Raw genomic sequence first — 21,296 nt, forward strand, 5'->3', positions numbered from 1 at the left:
ACACAGAAGAAATAATTCTATCTCAGTCTCATTATGTAGAAAAAATTCTTAGAAGGTTTAATCAATTTGATTGTAAACATGTGGCTACCCCATCTGATTCTAGTATAAGATTATGTAAGAATAAAGGAAGTTGAGTAAATCCACTCGAATACTCTAGAGTTATAGGGAGTCTAATGTATTTGATGAACTGCACTAGGCCAGACATAGCCTATGCAGTGGGTAGACTTAGTAGCTATACCAGTAATCCTGGTAGTGATCACTGGGAAGCTCTAATTAGAGTATTGAAATATCTTAAAGGAACCATAGACTATGGTTTGCATTTCACTAAATATCCTGTTGTGCTAGAAGGGTATAGCGATGCAAATTGGATATCTGGATTTGAGACCAAATCAAGGAGTGGATATGTTTTCACTCTAGGAAGTGCAGCAGTTTCTTGGAAATCAACCAAGCAAACATGTATAGCCAGATCGACTATGGAGTCTGAGTTTATTGCTTTAGAGAAAGCAAGTGAGGAAGCTGAATGGCTTAGAAACCTTCTAACTGATATTCCATTTTGGAATAAGCCAGTACCGGGTATTACAATCCACTGTGATTGTCAAGCTGCTATTGGAAGAGCAGGTAATAATATATATAATGGTAAATCCCGACACATACGTCGAGGCATAACTCCATAAGACAGTTGTTGAAAAATGGAGTGATAACCATTGATTATGTAAGATCAAGTGATAATATATCAGATTGTCTTACAAAAGGACTAAATAAAAAATTAGTCATGATCACATCGAGGAGGATGGGGCTGAAGCCCACTGTTTAGATCACCTATAACAAGAACCCAACCTATCTGACTGGAGATCCCAAGAAGTAGGTTCAATGGGAAAAACAAGTTATTTGAGTGATATGTTTTGCACCAAGTTGTATGTGAATTAAGTTCACTAAGCCTATCCCTATGGTGTGGGTCCAACCTGTAACAAAAAGAGGATGAGTTATATGACTCTTAATGTTATCTATAGCTGACTAGCTAACTAGCTGATTGTCAGTGGGGTGCGTAGTTACAGGGCACTCCTGATAGATACACATATATGAGTGTGGAAGTGTGGCCGCTTCCTATGAGAATGGGCTAATTTCTCTAGAGCGCTCATGAAAACAGGACATAGCACATGGCCGAAAAGTGCAACGCCGTATGAACTTGCTTATACCTTCTGTGTTGTGTGTGTGGTATGTTGTCTCAGTTTATTACTAAAAGTGCTTGGTTCAAGACGTATGTTCACCGAGTACTTGATAAACTCGATATACCTACACTAAGTAAATGTTCAAGTCCAAAAGACACATCTACTGATGCATAACACATCTTGCCTTGATCAGATCTATTTACATTTATGATTTATTTATTTCTTTTAATTTTGAATTAGTGGGGGATTGTTGACTTTTTATGTGAAAAAAGTCTTTTTGTAATTCAAACTTACAATGGGGTGTTTTTAGTCTTTATATGTATGCTTTTGGGCTTCCCTCCAAAAAGACTAAAGTCATGAGAAAACTTTAGTCCTAGATGGGAAGTGTGAGAGGATGAGAGTGGCTATATATATATATATATATATATATATATATATATATACTTTCACTCTCTTAACCTTGTGAATAAGCAAGAGGTCATGGGGATCCTACGCGCACGGATCGCCCACTTGGTCCGGTGGGCTTTTGATCTTACCACACACGCGCGCCGCCCGGCCTGGCTCGGTTCGGCTGGCCGCGCGCGTGGACCTAAGGCTTTTCTTTTTATTTATTTATTTTTCCTTTTAACGATCAAGAATTTATTTATTTTTATTTTAACTCTTTTTTTACCGTTTGAGATTCCTTAATCGTGGTTTAGTGACCGTTTGGAAAACGTCTCTCACGCACTAAAAGAGTGCGACGTTTTACCCTAACGTGTCGATTACCTTTCTATATAAATCGGTTTTAGAGAAAATAGAAAGATATCTTTGACGTATTCTTCTTCTGCTCTTTCTCTTCTCTGGTTTTCTGCTCAAGGCTTTTGGCAAATATAAGCGAGTTCTTAGGCATCCGGGCTGCGTGAGTGCACACCCCTGGAGCGAGAGTTGTTGTATCCTGGAGGCATATGTCGAGACGCCCATCTGCACCGTTGATTCGTCATAGTGGGGGCGAGATTTGCCTTAAGGACATCGAAGATTCTTCGTACCTCAACTCGATAAGTGATCTAACGATTTCTTTTTTCCTTTACAGATTATCATTGCAGAAAATTGTATTATTGATCTCTTTCTTCAAGTTGTGAGGTTAATTTGTTATAAGGTATTCTCGAATCCTAAATTACAGATTTGCACATCACTTTTCTAACATATCCTTCTATCAAAAAATTACTTGTGAAAGGTGTCTCCCTTTAGTCTATCTAAGCATCACTTGGTTACGATCTAAATCGACTCCAAGGAGAACTAATGTGATGATGTCAAGATCTGGTTCCCTAACCCAAGGGTTGGTAGAACTCCAATCTACAAGGTCATAAGCTTACATAAGAAGCACTAGGGGTCCTGGAGGTTTGGTTCTGGGAAGCCACTCCGATGCTCAAGTCATAAACCGGTATCACAAGATCTCTCACTTGTTACTTCTGTCATTTGGCTTTCACTTGTGATACTGATTTGTGGCTTGAGCATCGGAGTGGCTTGTCGAAGCTAGACCTCCCGGATCCCTAACGCTTTTTATGCGAGTGTAGGTCCTTGGAGATTGGAGCTCTGCCAACCCTTGGATTGGGGAACCAGATCTCAACACCATCAACACGTGAACTAAACTTATTTGATTTTGGGAATTGCTAGTATCCATCACAAGAGGCATTTTGCTGCCGGTCTGTTGCATGTCAGACCAGCCACCTCGTGAATGTCTTTTGCGATATACCAGCTCTGAAATGCCTTTTGCGATGGACCATAGCAAATCCCTTTGTTTTTTTATATAACCTTCAATTTTTGTTGATATTCATAAGGGAGCTGATTTTTTCACCCCAGGATAATACACTCCCCTTTTAACATGAATTGTGGCCCGATAATGCTTTTTTGACGTAAATTCACATTTGGGGGGGGGGGGGGGGGGGGGCAAAAAAATCATCTCCCTATTCATAATCATATCATTTACACCTAAATTTTGCAAAGGAAAATATTTTCCGAGAAATTTCTTTCCCACCAAAAAAAGTTTTCTTGCAATCTAAACAGGGCCTAAGAATAGCTTCTCTAAGGAACAACCCCTCCACTTAGGCCCTTTCTTGATTGTAAGAGAAACATTTCAGATGAAATTTTTTTTCTTCCTACAATTTAGAGGGGAATGATACAGTTATAGTCAATTGAGAGGGATATTATCATAAATTAAGGTCCCTGGGAGTAAAACTTGAATAGGGTTAGTTCAAGTTATCTTTTGTGTGCGTAAAAATATACGAAAATTTAGAAATAATTTTCCTTTCCAAACTTTTCCAAAAATTCCTGGACTCCAAAACATAGCCTTAGCCCTTGAGCCTATCTAATCCTTTTCCTTTCCTACTCCATTTAAGACTCCAATTCCCCAAACGAGTAGAAGTGCCTAATGCTTGTGTTATAATAAAACTCGATTTCCCAAAATCTAATTATTTTTTAGTCGGTAAGCTGGGATTAAACCCACGACCTCAAGGTTAAGATACAAACCCTACTCACCCATTGAACTATAGGCCCAAGTCAGCAAAATCTTATTCGCGCGAAGTGTACTAGCAAATTCTTAAAAAAAAAAAAACAAAAAAAATACATCCCTTCTGCGTTTCCTTCACCTCAAATGGATATATAAAGACGAAGAACAATTTTAAGTCACGATCTCTGATTCTCAGAGCAAAGAAAACGATCTCGATTAGAAACCCTAACCCTAATCAGGTATTCATTTTTCAATCACCCTTCTACTTGTTATTTTTTGTTTTCAAATTTTTTGAGGTTTTATAGCTCTATAAAACCCTAAATTGGTCTTCCATGGTTTTTTGAATTTAGGGTTTTATAGTAAGGTTGGAGATGGCTATAGCAGCCCCCGGGCAACTCAATCTCGACGAATCACCGTCATGGGGGTCTCGAAGCGTCGATTGTTTCGAAAAATTGGAGCAGATTGGGGAAGGAACGTATGGGTGAGTAAAAAAACCAACCAAAAAAAAAATCCCTTTTATTCATTTATCCTTTTTTACCCCACTCGATTTCGCTTTGCTACGAAGACTTTGTCTATTCTACAAATTTTGTGATTCCCTTAGTTTCTATTTGAAATGTGCATATAATTATGGTGTTTATGGGGTAGCTGTAATGTAGCTATTATGTAGTTGTGGGAATGTGTTTTAGGGTTATTGGTGTTTGCAGGATAGTGAATTATGTAGTTATAGGTGTTAGTAGGGTAGTTATTATGTGGTTGTGGGAATGTAGTTATCATCATAGTTATTATGTAGTTGTGGTCTGGGGGCAAGGTTTTAAATTTCGACCGAAATCCGAATCCGAAATTTCGGATTTCGTTCGGGGCCGTTCCGAAACCGAAATGGCTGAAATTTGGATTTCGGACGAAATTTTTGATAAATATTAATTTTTATTTCCTTAGAGAATTTCCGGTAATTTGGGCCCAATAAACTGAGATTTCAAGCGCTTCTACTGAAATTTCGGTTCCGGTGAGGACCAAAATTAAACCTGAAACCGAAATTTAAAACCTTGGTTGTGGGAATGTGGCAATCCTTTGTGCTTTTTTTATTTTTTTTGAAATGGCAAAGTAAATTATTAATAGAGGGAAACGGTCGAGATGGAACACCCCCCCCCCCCCCCCCCCCAATCCCCCCCTTCCCGTCCCCAAAGAATACAAGCTAGAACAAAGGAACAAAGATTACAAGAAAACCCTCAGTGTAAGAAATCAAACCACTCCAAACCCAACTATGGGTGCAACTCGGGCAGGTCAGGTTCAGGTTGGCCCGAGCAACCATTTACTCAACTCGAACCCGACCTGACCCGACCCGAGCAGCCCTTTTTGCCAACCTGACCCAACCCGAGTTCAATCCGAGATTTTAAGCTTAAAAACTAAAAAAATTATAAAAAATTTCAGGTTGAACTCGGGTCGGGTTGCCCAAGCCCTCAACCCGAACCTGACCCGAACTCAACCCAGGTTGAGAAAACCCAACCCGAACCCGACTTGAACTCAACCCAACCCGAGTTTTTTCCGGGTTGAACTCGCCGGGTTCGGGTTAAGCCCGCCCGAGTTGCACCCCTAAACCCAACCGACTAACACCATCCCAAGCTAAGGAGTCTGCCTCCCCATTCGCGGATCTCCTCACACGATTAAAAACAATAGAAGACCCCAAAATAAGATCATTTATCTCATCAAAGAGCGAAGAAAATCTCCAAGGAGGCACCACCAAACCACGCAACCAACGAATCACATTAAGTGAATCACCTTCCATAATAGTGCAATCCATAACCCCTCTACCAAGCCTTTTTATTCCCTGATGTGCTGCCTTAACCTCTGCCTCAGAAGCATCACAAATCCCTAAAGGGCCAGAATAAGCCCAAACAACATCGCCACAAGCATCACGGCAAAGACCTCCGATCCCAGCAGGGCCCGGATTCCCAAAACTCGAACCATAAAAATTTACTTTCAACATCCTGACAAGTGGCGCCTCCCATCTCTGAGTAATCTGAGGCCGAGCCTCCCCACTAAAACACACTTCCCTCCAACCCTCCCATAAATACAATCCTTTGTGCTTGTATTTAAGAAGTTATATCTTAATGAAAATGGAGAGAATTTAGCAATCAAAGAAGAAACATGTGTTTCTGGAGAGTCCGTTTTTCTCGAATTGAACCTTTAGAGGTCCGGTTACCTCAGATAAACCTTTCTCCTCTATTTTCTATCTTTTATTTTGTGTTATGTCCATTGTCCAATTAGGCACGTAACTCTATTTTTGGATGTAGGGTTTTGCTGGTTCCAAAGACTCAAGTTTGGTTATTAGCTGCATCTTTGTTTGTCCAGCAATTAGAGGAGAGTTCTTGATCATACATTGATACGTACATATTATGGTGTATATGAGATAGTTACCGCAGGGTTATGCATTTTAGGTTTGTGGGTGTAAGTTATCGATTATGTGTCATGTAATTGGGTAAATGGGTTGGTGATGTAGCACACCTTTGTTCTTGTATTTAATAAGTTGAATCTTAATGAAATTGCAGAGAATTTTACTACAAAAAGCAAACTTTATTTTCAGGAGAGTCATGGCTCCTCTCGAATTGAACCGTTAGGAGGTCCGGTTGCCTCGAATCAACCTTTCTCCCCTTCTCTTCTATCTTTTCCTTTTTTATTTATATTACATCCTTAGTTATGATTTCGTTTTGGTCGTCGTTACTTTTTGGCAACTGGAGCCGTTTTGGAGTTTCATTTTGGAGCGCTACGACAACCAGAATTTTTTCCCCCAAAAATAAAAAATTGGAACAATAGGTCGTCGTCCTCTGCAGCCTAATCTATCATAACATCAAAGTTGTAAAATCCAACATTTACTTAAAGAAAAATCAATATATGTTGAAATGCCTGTGTTGACCAGTGCCTAACAAGATGAAAATTTTTTAGAGACCAAGTTATGACATTTTTTAATTTTTTTACCAAACTTTTGGGATCTAATAATGTTTGCACCTGATAGAATTTATGAATTTTTAAAATTGGAAAATACTCCCTCGTTTGGAAGTTAAGATTTTGACCTGGCCTGAAATGACTGAAGGAGGTCAAATTTTGTACTAAAACTGGAAAGTTGACTTTTTTTCCCATTTTAGAAGTGGGTCTCAAAACTCAACTCAACTCAGCTAAGCCTTTGTCCCAAACTAGTCGGGGTCGGTTAATGAATCCTTTAGAAAATTTTCATGAAGAAGGTGAAAGGATCTACGCTGCTCAAATTGACTAAGTCTAATCCTGGCACTAGTTGGGTTTGTCTACATGGACCATTTTCTTCCGTTCTATCCTATCCAGGGTCATGTTCTCTGTTATGTTCCTAGCCCTCTAGTCTTTCCTCATTGTTTCTACCCAAGTTGTTTTCGGTCTGCCCCTACCTCTTTTTACTCCATCAACTTGGCATGAGCCACTTCTTCTCACTGGAGCATCCAAAGGCCTACGCTGGATATGCCCAAACCATCTTAAGCAGTGCTCTCTCATCTTCTCCTCAATTGGTGCCACCCCTACCTTTTTACGGATGTCTTCATTTTTAATTTGATCTAACCTTGTGTGGCCGCACATCCATCTAAGCATTCACATCTCTGCTACATTCATCTTATGCACATGCTGCTTCTTGGTGGCCCAACATTTTGGGCCGTACAGCATGGCTGGCCTCACAACTGTCTTATAAAACTTTCCCTTCAACTTGGTAGGTGCTTTACGATCACACAGAACTCTTGAAGCTTGCTTCCATTTCAACCAACTTGCTCTTATTCTGTGGTTAACATCCTCTTCAATCTCTCCTTCCTTATGTAGGATTGACCCAAGATAGCGAAATATATCCCTCTTAGGTACCTCTTGTCCAGTCATATTTACTACATCCTCGCCCCGCCTCCTTACATTACTAAAGTTGCACTCCATATACTCTGTCTTAGTCCTACTCAGTCTAAAATCTTTGGATTCCAAAGTAGTTCTCCATAACTCTAACTTAGCAGTAACTCCTGCTTTGGTTTTATCAATTAATACTATGTCATCTGCACATAACATACAACACGGCACCTCATCTTGGATACCCTCCGTAAGTTCATCCATAACTAGAGTAAAAAGATAAGGGCTTAGAGCTGATCCTTGGTGCAGTCCTATTGTAATTGAAAACTCGCTAGATGTGCCATCTGTAGTTCTGACACTAGTTACTACTCCGTCGTACATATCCTTAATCATATCAACATATTTAGGAGGCACTTTTTCCTTTCAAGGACCCACCACATAACACTCTTGGGAACCCTATCATACGCTTTCTCCAAATCAATGAAAACCATATGGAGGTCCTTTTTATTTTCTCTAAATCTCTCTATTTACCGCCTAATCAAGAAGATAGCTTCCATAGTCGATCAAAACTATTTTTAATAAATCCAAATGCGGGGTATTCCCTTAGTCACATGTAAATTTTAATTAAATGACTTGAATGACTTTACGTGTAAATACTAAGAAGGGAAGAGAACTAAGAAAAGGCAAGAAGGAGAGAAGAAAAATAAAATAAAATGGGGTAATTTCGTCCGAAGCAGGGCATTTCGTCCCGTTTCGGATGAAAAGAAACGGCCGAAATGGACCGAAATCTGGAATGAAACAAAATATATTGCTTTGCAGTTACTGATTTCGGAACAAAACGAAATGTTTCGGCCATTTCAGCCGAAATGAAATGAAATTCTTATCTATGATCACAACCAATTAGGCATGTAGCATACGTCATTTCCCATTAAAAAAAAACATGTGTCGTTTCATGAAACCAATTTAGAGGTTGTGCATTAATGTTTTTCCTTGGTACCGAGGTTGTGAATTTCCAGTTAGTCAAGGCAACGTCTTATCTGAGTTATTATCCATTTTTGGGATTTCATTGGATATTGAAACTGAAGAAGAGTACCCAATTAGCTATCCCTTTGGCATACTTTGGTACGATATTTCATGGATATCCACTTCCAAGTTCCAACTTCTATATATTGTTTAAAAAAAAGGACTAATAAACTTGAAATGGGAGAGGATCCAGTGTTTGCTTATCTTTGTTTATTGTATTTAGGAATCCTCATGGAAGACTCATATGGGGGTTTTAATTTTATAATTTATTATCAATTAACTGATTTCATGAACTTTATGTCATGTCATTGATAATTGCTTAGCGCCCTTTATAATAAAATATGTGGTATTTGGAGCCATTCATGTGTGGCTATTTGATTGGATAATTATTTGTTTTCTTGTGGATTTCAAACTGCAGTCAGGTATATATGGCTAGGGAAATCAAAACAGGGGAAATCGTTGCTTTGAAAAAGATACGAATGGACAATGAAAGAGAAGGGGTATGTTTTGTTTCTGATTCATAACGACTGTTGTAGTTTTACATATATCGACTATGTCTCTGCACGATTACGGGAAAAAAGTACTGAAGTTAGCTGTGAAGAAGTTTTTCAGTTGAATGGTATGATCTCTTTAGAACCTGGTTGATCTTTTGTTTGCTTGTGCAGTTTCCAATAACTGCCATACGTGAAATCAAAATTCTAAAGAAGTTGCATCATGAGAACGTAATTCAGTTGAAAGAGATTGTAACTTCTCCAGGTGATTTTCTCTGTGTGTTTCTTTGCTTAATACGTTGTTAGATCTTGCATGTATGCATATAACATCGATACTTAAAAATTATTCCTTGGATTGTTGTCTAGGTCCTGAAAAAGACGAGCAAGGAAGGCCAGGTGTGTTCAATTTCTTATGGAATTCCTTTCAAGATGTTTTCTTAGTATTTCTTATCTGCAGATTATTGTTTCTTTTAATAAATTGATCATGTTCAGAGATTATTGTTATGATTTGTTCGGCTGTTGTGTCTAAATGGTGCTTTTAACATTACCTTGCACATTTCTTCTTATCATTGATTTAATGGAACTTTCTGGTGTTTCCATCATTTTCTTGGGTCCATAGATGGAAATAAGTATAAAGGTAGCATATACATGGTTTTTGAGTACATGGACCATGATTTGACTGGTCTTTCAGATCGTCCAGGCATGCGGTTCACAGTTCCTCAGATCAAGGTATCATAACTCCCAAAATTCCATATGGCTTAAATAAAGTTTACTATACTTGACCAATAAGTTGATTTTTTATTTTTTTTCATTTATCTGTCTTATCAGTGCTATATGAGGCAGCTCTTGACGGGACTTCATTACTGTCATGTTAATCAAGTACTTCATCGTGACATCAAAGGTTATCATCAGATACTGGGTTGTATCTCTTGCTTGGTCAGACTAATATTTTCGAGGCTGAGCTGAATTCACAATACATCTTTCCATGCAGGATCCAATCTTCTAATTGATAATGAGGGGAATTTAAAGCTTGCAGATTTTGGCTTGGCACGCTCTTTTTCCAATGACCACAACGGAAATCTTACAAATCGTGTTATTACTCTCTGGTATAGGTAAATTATTATACTTACATAGAGTGTGGGTTTCCAAGTAATTAATCTCCTTTTAGTCTTTCCAAGAGTATTTACCATTTCTCCCTTTTAATTGGTTTGGGGTCATAATGCCTTGGACAGACCTCCTGAGTTGCTGCTTGGAACCACAAAATATGGTCCAGCTGTTGACATGTGGTCTGTTGGTTGTATTTTTGCGGAGCTTCTACATGGAAAACCAATTTTGCCTGGAAAAAATGAGGTAGTTTGCTGTGCCTCCTTATTGGATAAATGGTGGGTTTCAATGATGGAATGTGTGATATGCTCTCTTGATTCTATGATTATTAAATACAGAATGGTCGTGGGTTTACATGGGATGTGCATGATCACTTTAAGCCTGCCTTTTTATGCTTATATCTACATGTATATATGTATACGTGATACATGATCACGTTAAGCTTGCCTTTCAAGCACGCGCGCGCGCACACCCACATTAGGACAATTGCTAAATTTAGTCATTTTCTCTAATTTCATAAATCCCTATTTAATTCTCTTGAAATCCTTAGACTGGATTCCATCTAATTCACTCTTAAAAATCCATGCATATTATTTCCAATCCTCAAATCATTCCGTTCCTAGAAATATCAGACATCGGTCCAGCTTAGGCAATCCCTGTCCAGCTGGTGTGGGGGTCTCATTCGGATCATACTAGGGCTGCAAGAGTGAATTACTTTGGTTCGGATGGGGTTATTGATTCCAACATGGATGAACTTATGGCCATTAGGGTTAGCGTCAAGGTCTGAACACACTTCTTGCTTGAGCTCTTGAATATTGAAGGTGACACTAGGAATGTTATCCAATGGCTGAACAACTTGTGCACCGTCCCTTGTAGATTCCTTGATACGATAGATGAAATCGTGGACTGCCCCTCCAAGAGATATATCCTTCCAAAACGTGTGGTGGTTGATGAACGGGAGGGTGGATGAGCTCGCCAAAGAGGGAGTGCAGTGATCACGTATGATTATTTTGATGTGGCCCTTGGCCTAGTAGTTCCTTTTCCCTTAGGCTCTTTCTCTTTCCAGTTGATACATTTGCCTCGAAAACATGGCGAAAACTACATTTTTCTGTCAAACTGCGTTGAATGCGTGTTAGGTTGCGTTCATTCATAGGGAGGGGAAGATGACATGGATTCCATGTTGTTTTGTTTCTGTATTCCGCAAGCGGTAAGACGAAGGAAATCTCTCTCTCTCTCTCTCTCTCTCTCTCTCTCTCTCTACGACGTCTGACTCTCCTCTCCCACTGCCCTCTTCTCCTCTCCCCCCTCTCGTTGCCGTTGTTGCTCACCGTCTCTGCATGGAGATGCTGCCATGCTTCACACTTGCTACTCCACTGCACTCTCGCCGTCGATGCTTGCTGAGTCTCTCTTTGGTTTTTCCCTTCATTCCCGACAACAGAGCACCCCTTCTCTCTCTCTCTCTCTTATCTTTTTGCCGCATCATATCCTCGGGTTTTCCAAGCCGAGGAACGCAAGTGACATAGCCTTAGGGTCTGTTTGAATGTTTGTAATGTAGAAGTAGAGGCAAAAGGAAAATAGATTCCCATTTCTTTACTTTTCTTCTTGATTTGAGAGAAAAATCAAACAATAAAAAATGGCTTGCTTTTGGAAAATTTACAGCCGACAAGGACCGTCATGTGAATAGTAAATGACAACCAAATAATGCTAGGAAAAGGAAAATGTCCTTTTACTTTGATTTTCCCTATTTCTAGTGCAACCGAAAAGATCCTTAGTGTTTTTTGCTTGTAGCTTCTGCAGGAACTCCTCGATCTGAGCCTTCGTAACATTTCTCCATTTTTTCAATATATCTGTCAACTATTGAAAACTAGGCCAAACCATTCAAATATATATATATATATATATATATATATATATATATATATATATATATATAGCAGAAGAGAAAAGGAGAGAATTATTTGAAGTTCTCCCAAAATTCTATGAGAATTACACATCACTTTTTTTTGACTTTTTTTAACAAAGGCACCTATTCGACCCACATATTTTCAATCCTACCCCCTCCTATATGTTTTTTAACAAAGGTGCCCATTAAAGCCACATAATTTCAATCCTACCCCCCCCCCCCCCCCCCTCTCCTCCTTTACGCTTTTTTAATTATGGAAACCTCTATAGATTGGAGGGCTATGATCAGCCTATGGAAATGATTTTACGGGCACAACCTATTGATGTTGTGTTCCATCACATGGATGGTTTGGGTCAACCTATGATGTGGTCTGTACAGTTCTTTGTCGGCCCGTGGAGGAGAGAATTATTTGAATTTTTCCCAAAATTCTATGAGAATTACACATCACTTTTTTTGACTTTTTTTAACAAAGGCACCCATTCAACCCACATATTTTCAATCCTACCCCTCCTTTATGCTTTTTAACAAAGGCACCCATTAAAGCCACATAATTTCAATCCTACCAATTTTTGGAATTATTTGAAAAAGCAAATCATGATTTGCTAGCCACCTTCTCCCAAGGCTACGTCTTGCCCATCCTTTGCAATTGTATGTGTTCAGAGATTTGTCTTATTAAACGTGGTGAAAAACTGCACGGAAATACTATTTCTTGAATGGTGGCTAGCAATAATAATCATTACGTAGTATAGTTTTTGAGGGAAATTACGGGCAACGGGTACCTGTATATGACAATTACGGAAAAACTACAAAGAAGAGGTATCGAAATATGGGGCTGACTTTTTGTGGACACCCTATCTAGGTAAGGGCCTTTCAAATGAATGGTTTGGATCACCCCAAAAATGTGGGCCCCCACTCTTTTTAACCCGACCAAGTAGATAAGCTTATCTACTCGACCGAGTACGCACACCTTTCCCTATATATATATATATATATATATATATATATATATATATATATATATATATATGAGAGAGAGAGAGAGAGAGAGAGAGAGAAGTGTTAAGCGCATCATTTTTTTGGTGCGATTAAGTTGTTATAACGCCTCACATTGGTTCGCTTAAGCGGGACCCAAACATTTAAACGAATGGGAGGCGTTATAACCACTTAAGCGCACCAACATATTCCTTACACATATATATATATATATATATATATAGTGGAGGGCATATTGTTTCTACGGTTTCTACACACAAGTGTAGATAAGTTATCTACACACTTGCTTAAAACACAGTGGAGGGCATATTGTTTGTGTGATCCAAACCATTCATATGATTGGCCCTCACATAGATAGGGTATCCACAAAAAATCAGCTCCATAGGATCATCCCAACCCTATGATTTGTGGAGGTAAAATGGACGTGTATAAACCTTCACAAATCTGTCCATTTTTTGCCTCCACGGTTCGACAGGTTGGGATGATCCTATGAAGCTGATTTTTTGGGCACACCCTATCTATGTGAGGGCCCATCAAATGAATGCTTTGGATCACCCAAACAATGTGGGCCCCCACTGTATTTTAAGTTGGTGTGTAGAAACCGTTTCTCTCTCTCTCTCTCTCTCTCTCTCTCTATATATATATATATATATATATATATATATATTGAAAACTAGGCCAAGTGCTCTTCCTTAGTCTCAAGCTTGATGCGTGAATGGGTTCGACATAAGCCACGGTTGAGTACTCAACTGGAAACCCTTTTGGGAATGAGCCCTCTTGCTCACTCAAAGTAAATAATTTGCCCACTTCGGTCATCTTGGTTATACAACCGCATTAGTCTCTGTGAAATGAAGATCCACAAGTATGTTATTACAATGTTATTTGATAAGGTCTTCATACTCATCATATTCGACTGCGATGGAAATTTTGGTATTTTGTGGTGGGGAGATTATTGCGTGGTGTAAGAGGATGGTAGCATGGAAATTCTCTTCGTCAAACTTGGTATTCCTTCTTTCTTGGTATAATGGAGGAAAACAGGCAATGGGCATTGTATTTAATTTCTGCTTTTAAGTTTCCTGGTCCAGAGTATGCCCTGACCACCCTTTCAGATACTTTGTACTATAGGATGGGACTCCTGGTCCCCAATATAATCTTAGTATCAATGAAAATTGTCATCTTTCAAAAAAATAAATAATCAACTACCTCTTCTTAGACAAACTGGTACGTGCCTAATTGGCTGTAACACAAATAAACAAAATAGAAAATAGAAATGAGGGGGAGAGAGGTTGATTCGTGGCAACCGGACCTCCTAACTGCTCGATTCGAGAGGAACCATGACTCTCCTACAGAGTTTCCTTTGCTGTAAAATTATCTTCTTCTCCTCTTTTCATTGAATTGCTACTACATAAATACAAGCAAGAGGGAGTGCCACATCACAAGCACACTTACCCACTAAGAAGACACATCATAAGTAACTAACTCCCACTACACTAAACACATTAGCCACAACTAATGGCCATTACACTAAAAAACATACCCACTACTATGCACTAACTAACCCCACATACAACATAAGAAAATACACATAACACAAACAAATCACATTAAAGTCTCCTATATATCATTAATAGCCCTAGCTCCTCAAGTAGAATCCAACTGAGCCCATATCTCTAAGCCCATGCCTTTAGGGCTGTAAACGGATGTTTGGACCGGTAATAAATTGTCCTCTTCTGATGCCTCGGAGCCCTTACGTCTGTAAGATGCATGTAGGAACCTATGATTTAACCTATGTCTCAGGTTGACTCGCTTGATTTGGCAAGAGCCGGCTGGATGAAATATGGCCAGTTTTTCTCAACCTATCACCCAGTTAATGACCGGGTTGAGTTGACTCGGGTGAGTATTGTGTTGAACAGCTGGGTTTTCGAACTATGATCTATTCTGTTCAATTCAAATATCATCTCCAAGACAACCACCACCAGATTCCTGTTCTCAGCTCTTATGTTACAGTTAAATTGGAGGTACATAATTTTACACTCCCATATCCTCCTTCCCGTCTGTCGTATCTTTACCATGACTCCCCTTTCACTTTTCAACCACTGAAACAGGTCATGAAGAACGTCCCCATTGCTGCCGCTGAGTCATTTTACCAGTTTCTTCAGTTTTGAGTTTTGAGAAAACACATTGCATAACCTGTCCTTGCATATGGTGCTATTATTCACACTGTAATTTGATTCTTTCTTGTGTTGGCTTGGGTGAATATTTACAGATAGGCTTCTTTATGTACCAATTTTCTCATCTGTTTTCTTGTAACTCAGATTACTTTGATTTTTTGTTCTAAATTTGGCATTTTGTCATTGTTCTTTTCGGACCTTTGTATGGTTTCTTTATGCTGGTTCCTACACTATTGATTTCCCACAAAGAGAAGCTTAATAGTGGCCTTTCCGTGCTTACTGTAGCCTGAGCAGTTGAACAAAATTTATGAGCTCTGTGGAGCTCCTGATGAAGTCAATTGGCCTGGGGTTTCCAAGATTCCTTGGTATAACAATTTCAAGCCAACAAGACCAATGAAGAGACGTGTCAGGGAGGTTTTCAAACAGTAAGTAGTCTTATATCGATCATTTGTGTGCTTGGGTTATCGTTTACTCTCATTTTCCATTTTGTGGTGTTTTATTTTTATTTTGTGTTTCTCTGTACACATCGAATCTGTTGAAAATGTACAGGGGTTTCATTTGTCTATTTTTTTTATCAGAAAAGTTGTACACAGTTATTATTTTTTTGAAATTTTCACCTGACAGTTTTGACCGTCATGCTTTGGAGTTACTGGAAAGGATGCTAACTCTAGATCCATCTCAGGTATCATTTTTACATGAACTCATTTTAAATGAATAACTTCCTTGGATTAATACTTAACTTATAAATGTATGTGCTGTTGGTGTAAATTTCTTACTTTACCCATTCACTTATAATATTCGCAGAGTAAGAGCTAGCTTCTCCTTGATCTATTAGTGTTTTCTGATTTCTCCAATATTTATCTGTATCGACTTTTTAGATGATGGCGGTCAATTTACTATTTGGCATAATTGGGCTTTTTAGATTATTAACGGTAAATTTACTATTTGGTATCATTAGGCTTTTTTACATCATAGCAGTCAATTTACTACTTTGCACCATTAGGTTTTTTAGATCATCACAGTTATTGCATTATCTCTGTTACACATGTAATTTGATCCAGGTCACTTGCTCTCGTATTGGACACAAAGATGACATGTTTAACCTGAAAATATATATATCCGGAAAATTCAGTGGATAATCAAGGACTGGAGTACTGGTTCATACAACAATTGCAATGTTGCAGTTCTGGTCGCTCCCTCACCAACTGATGTGCATAGCTGCCTCTACAGTTCATGGCCATGTATGACCATGTTGAAATTTTATTTGTAAATTCAGTGAAAAATTAAGTCCATCTTTGGCTATGTGGAAAGAACTTTTATAAAGAAGATTCAGCGAAAATATTCTAGCAAAAAAAAAAACAACAACACAGCTATAGCATTGGTTGCTTCTCGCTATTTAAAAAACGAAAAAAAACGAAAAAAGCATTGCTTGCTTCTTTCAAGGTGTCTTGATGAATTTTTTTACCTGAAAAATAATTTTTTTCCTTAAAAAATCGGTTACCAAACCTCTGAAAATTTAATTTTCACGGAAAAATTTTCTGGGATCTTTTTTTTTTCAGTTTAGCCAAACACACCCATGTCTTTGTATGGAATTTTTTTGCACATTATGCTTTGGCTGAAGTATACTGCACAATGCTCTAAAGACGTGCCTTTGATAACTCACATACTAGTGAACTTGAACCTTATTGCTAGAAAATTTAGGAAACTTGTGCCTTGGGTGTTGATGCTTATGCTATGTGACCGTTGGAAAACAATCACATCCCATTTTGAGGCCATCTATGAGTTTTGGGGATTTTCAAGTCCATCCTGTGATTCTAGAAAGCTCTTATTGGATTTCGACAATCAACTTCCCGATCTTGGTGTAACCCTGTGCAGTGGTATGTACATCTGCTGTAACTCAATGCAAGTTACTAGTTCGGTTTCCTTTGATCTCTTTGATATTTGATAGTTTACCAGAAGTTCCAACATGTGATACATAATTTACAAATGATTCAATATCACGAAATTAAAATGTAATATAGCTTTATGTTCCTTTTCTGTTTTCACGTTGTCCATTATTTCTAATTTTCCTTGCCAAGAATCTTGCACATGGCTCAGCTAGTACTCTCTACTCTTTGGCTTTTCTGAGCTACTTTTATGCAATTGTAAGATTCCCACATCATTTTTGTAAGCTGCATATGTTTGTATTCTATAAATCTAGTGAATGTTTCCCACATCATTTCCTTTCCCCCTTTCTTACTATGTAGAGAATATCTGCCAAGGATGCACTCGACGCCGAGTACTTCTGGAATGACCCTTTGCCTTGTGACCCCAAGAGGTTTATCTGCCCCTATATCAGGACTTATTCCGTTATTAAAACCATGTCTAAATCTTTCTAATTGCTCCACTTCCAATTAAGTTCAAAAAATGAATCATATATTCTACACCAGACGAATCACAATTCAGTGGTTTAGCAGAGATGATTTAGGGAAATGATATCAGCACAGCTATGTTTTGATAATTGCACTGACCCATCTGCCATCTTGTCTTTTATAGTTAAATAGTTGTCAAGGGTTATTGCAGTTCCCAAAAAGCTCTTACAAACCAATTCAAAAGCAAAAGACAATATGTTTGTGCAATTATTAAAGCATGGTTGTGCTGATATCATTTCCCTTGATTTATCCTCACCCGTGGCAGTAAAATTTCAAACTTTTTATTCCTGATCAGTAATAATTCTTTGATCACAGCTTACCCAAATATGAGTCATCACACGAGTTCCAAACAAAGAAAAAGCGCCAACAACAACGGCAGCATGAAGAAACAGCAAAGAGGCAGAAACTACAGCATCCACAGCAGCATCAACGCCTCCCTCCCATCCAGCAGACAGGACAAGGTCATCCTCAGCTCAGACCAGGGCCCAACCAGCCCATGCATAATTCCCAACCTCCGGTGGTGGCGGGCCCAAGCCATCACTATGGAAAGCCTCGAGGACCTTCGGGGGGGGCCAACAGATATCCACAGAGTGGAAATCCAAGTGGGGGATACAACCCAAATCGTGGAGGTCAAGGTGGAGGTTACAGTGGTGGGCCATACCCTCCGCAAGGGCGTGGGCCCCCATATGGCACAAGTAATATGCCCAACGCAGGTCCTAGAGCGAGTGGTGGTTATGGAGTTGGGGCTCCAAATTACCCTCAAGCGGCCCCATATGGCAGTACTTCGGGTACTGGCCGAGGCCCCAACATGATGGGGGGCAATCGCAATCCGCAGTATGGATGGCCACAGTAATAGTTGAACAAAAGTTGAGCTTATTGAGATAAGCTTTATACGGTATTACGGTTGAACTTATTGAGCTAAGCTTTATATGGTAACCATGGCAAAGAGAAGATCAACAGTGTTGAACTTATTTAGATAAGCTTTATTTGGTAACCATGGCAAAAAGGATCCCCAATGTTCAAAATAGAGACATTTTGCTCAAAAATCCATGGCAGATAAGGGACTCTTGAATGCAGTTGGTTCCTTTAGAGGAGTTAAGAAGTTTTTATATTATCAAATGGTTAGTAAGGTAAGCCTTGGGAACACTGATAACTGGTTATGGAAGCCACTGTATGCAGGTATATATGATGAAAAGTTCTACAAGCCCAACTGTGTCAATGGGTATAAATGTATAATGATCTGAACCCTTTATTTGTTGGGCTCTGCATTAGGGATTTTCTCTGTAGTTTTCTCTCACTGTTGTTTACTATCATAAACTGATTCTCTTGAATGGAGTGAATTTTTTGACCAATTTATTGTCTTTCTTTGTTATTTAAGGGAAATGATATATTCTCCTCCTTTTCTTCGCCGGTCCACCCCTCTCCGCCCAGTGTATTTATGACTACTACAAGGGGCTGGCCCAAGGAAGAAAAGGCAGTGATATAATATATCATTTCCCCTTCTTTGAATCATTTGAAAAACCCTTGGGGCCCGTTTGGATACCTCATATTTTGTATTTGGATTTGGAATTGAGTTTTGAATACAAAATGAATAGATCTGCCAGCTCATGTAGAGGGAGAGAGAGGGTAAGGGGTACTTCCTAGTGGAGGGGAGAGGTTGAGGAGCAAAGAGAGTGAAGGAAACTGCCATATGTGGATTTTCAATTTCTTATTTCTACAGCATATTTGGAAATTCACTGTCAGTTGCTAATTTGGAAATTAAAGGATTTGATCCGGTTCCAAATCACAGTGCAAAAGGGCTGCAAATGTGAGAAATCCAAACCAAATTCTTCTGGGCATCCAAAGGGGCCCTTAAAGAATTTTTTGTGTGCCTTCTTTTATGCTCTGAAGATTCACAAATTATTAAAAAATTTAGCCATCTTTGAATTGAATGTGAATTTTTGAGTTTCACCTGAATTTTTCTAGTTTGTTTGATATGAGAATCTCTGTTTACGTCAGTACTTACTGATATTAGGAAGGAGAACGACTATGGAGACAGTAGCACTAGATCAACGGTGATGCTCAATTCTAGGGTTCCACAGGGAGACATGCATGTGCAATCAAGACCATTGATCTTGTAGAATATCACGAGGTGGGCCATAATATCGGATGATCTTAGGCCCTTCATCCATCAAGCCTTGTTTATAAACAGTTGAGATTCTTGTATTCCTTTATCTAACGCATGGGATGTCCTATCGACCAAGACTCATCTTAGGTTTCCTCGTGGTGTTTACAAGATAAACGGTCTTGATTTCACATATATTTCCTCCAGTGCCCCTTGTGGGACCCAAAATTTGCCTTTAACCTAACAACCACTCTTTTGAGAATTGTGTTTACTGATCCGATCCATTGATTTCACTGGCAATCATCAGATAATATTAGACCCTTATGCTGCATCAACCCCCATTTCTCCTAAATAAATAAATAATTACAAGCTGTTCACATTTAGTTGGCAAAATTCAATTAATTAGAAAATAAGGGCCGTCCGATTAATTTTAGCATCTGGGTCTTGGGTCCCACATCTATAATCTGAACCGTTGATCTAGTGGATTGTCATGTGGGGCCCACATGGCCCAAGTCCAATGCCGATCTGACATCCTATCCATAAGATAAAAGACATACAAACAAGGGGCTCTGATCTTCAATCAGAGCAGGGCCGAAAGCAATGACCTGGATTTGTGTTTTCTGATCAGATCAACGGACTATATCAAATCACGGCCATGTGGTTCACGTGGGGCCCGGGTTTATAGTTTGGAGGTAGGGGTGCAACTCGGGTCGGGTTGGGTTGAGGCCAACCCGAACCCGACCCGACCCGAGTTCAACCTGACCCAATCCGAGATTTTAAGCTTAAAGAATAAAAAATAATTATTAGAAATGTCAGGTTCGCTCGGGTCAGGTTGCCCAAGCCCTCAACCCGAACCCGACTTGTTTCCGGGTTGAACCTGTCGGGTTCAGGTTGAGCCCGCCCGAGTTGCACCCCTATTTGGAGGGAATCCAACTATGGAGATTTTATATGATGTGTGGCTGTATAAACCCATATATTTCAAAAAGTACAATAGGGCCCTCCGATCTGGAACTGCTCATTATGGAAACTTCTAAAGATCGGAGGGTTAGGATCATCCTATGAAAATGATTTTTGGGGGACAACCTATTTACGTTGTGGCCCAACAAATGGACGGTTTGGATCATCGTGGAAATTCATTTTGACTGGGTTTTGCATTACAGAACAGCCACCTCAGATGAATTAAATGAATAAGACAAGGTTTGCCATGAAGTCAACGTACAATAGCCAGCTGTCAAATGCGTTTCCGCGAAATCGCCTAGCAAATCCCCTTTTTCCAAGAAAAAACTTCCCCTCTAAGTCTAAGTGCATTATTCTAAGGGCGATGATATTTTCACCCCCACTGCAGTATGCATTCGCCCCTCTGTTAACGTGATTTGACGTTAAAAAGCGTTAAAGTTGCCCACAGTTAACGTTACAAGTGGGGCGTATGCGTACTGCGGAGGGGTGAAATTATCATCGTCTATTGTAATTTCCGTCAAAGCGAGGGGCATTTTCTTCCAATAAAAAATATTTGAAGTTGACTACGTTTTCCTCCGTCGTGTTTGGCGGTTATACTCGTTTTCTCTCTCTAGTTATAAATACTTTATCTCTCTTGCCGTT

At 39.2% G+C, this 21,296-nt stretch overlaps 1 protein-coding gene and 1 pseudogene across 1 annotated transcript; both read left to right on the top strand.

The window, feature by feature from the left end:
* The first annotated feature begins 173 nt into the window (after window positions 1-173).
* LOC143890611 (secreted RxLR effector protein 161 pseudogene) lies at window positions 174-2,267 on the top strand (annotated as a pseudogene).
* Window positions 2,268-3,751: 1,484 nt separating this feature from the next.
* LOC143889557 (cyclin-dependent kinase C-2-like) lies at window positions 3,752-18,945 on the top strand. Its single transcript, XM_077393809.1, has 13 exons — window positions 3,752-3,893; window positions 4,005-4,135; window positions 8,939-9,020; window positions 9,186-9,276; window positions 9,378-9,407; window positions 9,631-9,740; window positions 9,840-9,912; window positions 10,003-10,123; window positions 10,244-10,361; window positions 15,468-15,607; window positions 15,807-15,864; window positions 17,429-17,499; window positions 17,909-18,945. The coding sequence occupies exons 2-13, from the start codon at window positions 4,026-4,028 to the stop codon at window positions 18,444-18,446; spliced, it is 1,542 nt and encodes a 513-aa protein (XP_077249924.1). The 5' UTR covers window positions 3,752-3,893; window positions 4,005-4,025; the 3' UTR covers window positions 18,447-18,945.
* Window positions 18,946-21,296: the final 2,351 nt, after the last annotated feature.

The sequence above is a fragment of the Tasmannia lanceolata genome, unplaced genomic scaffold (genome assembly GCF_043159265.1).
Source record: "Tasmannia lanceolata isolate RefF3 unplaced genomic scaffold, GAP_Taslan_0.1 ptg000013l, whole genome shotgun sequence".
Lineage (NCBI taxonomy): Eukaryota > Viridiplantae > Streptophyta > Magnoliopsida > Canellales > Winteraceae > Tasmannia > Tasmannia lanceolata.

Coding starts and splice junctions, on each gene's coding strand:
- LOC143889557 (XM_077393809.1), top strand. CDS start 4,026: ATGGCTATAGCAGCCCCCGGGCAACTCAATCTCGACGAATCACCGTCA. Junction 10,124..10,243: donor GTTATTACTCTCTGGTATAG/GTAAATTATTAT, acceptor TGCCTTGGACAG/ACCTCCTGAGTTGCTGCTTG. Junction 15,865..17,428: donor TAACTCTAGATCCATCTCAG/GTATCATTTTTA, acceptor CTTACTATGTAG/AGAATATCTGCCAAGGATGC.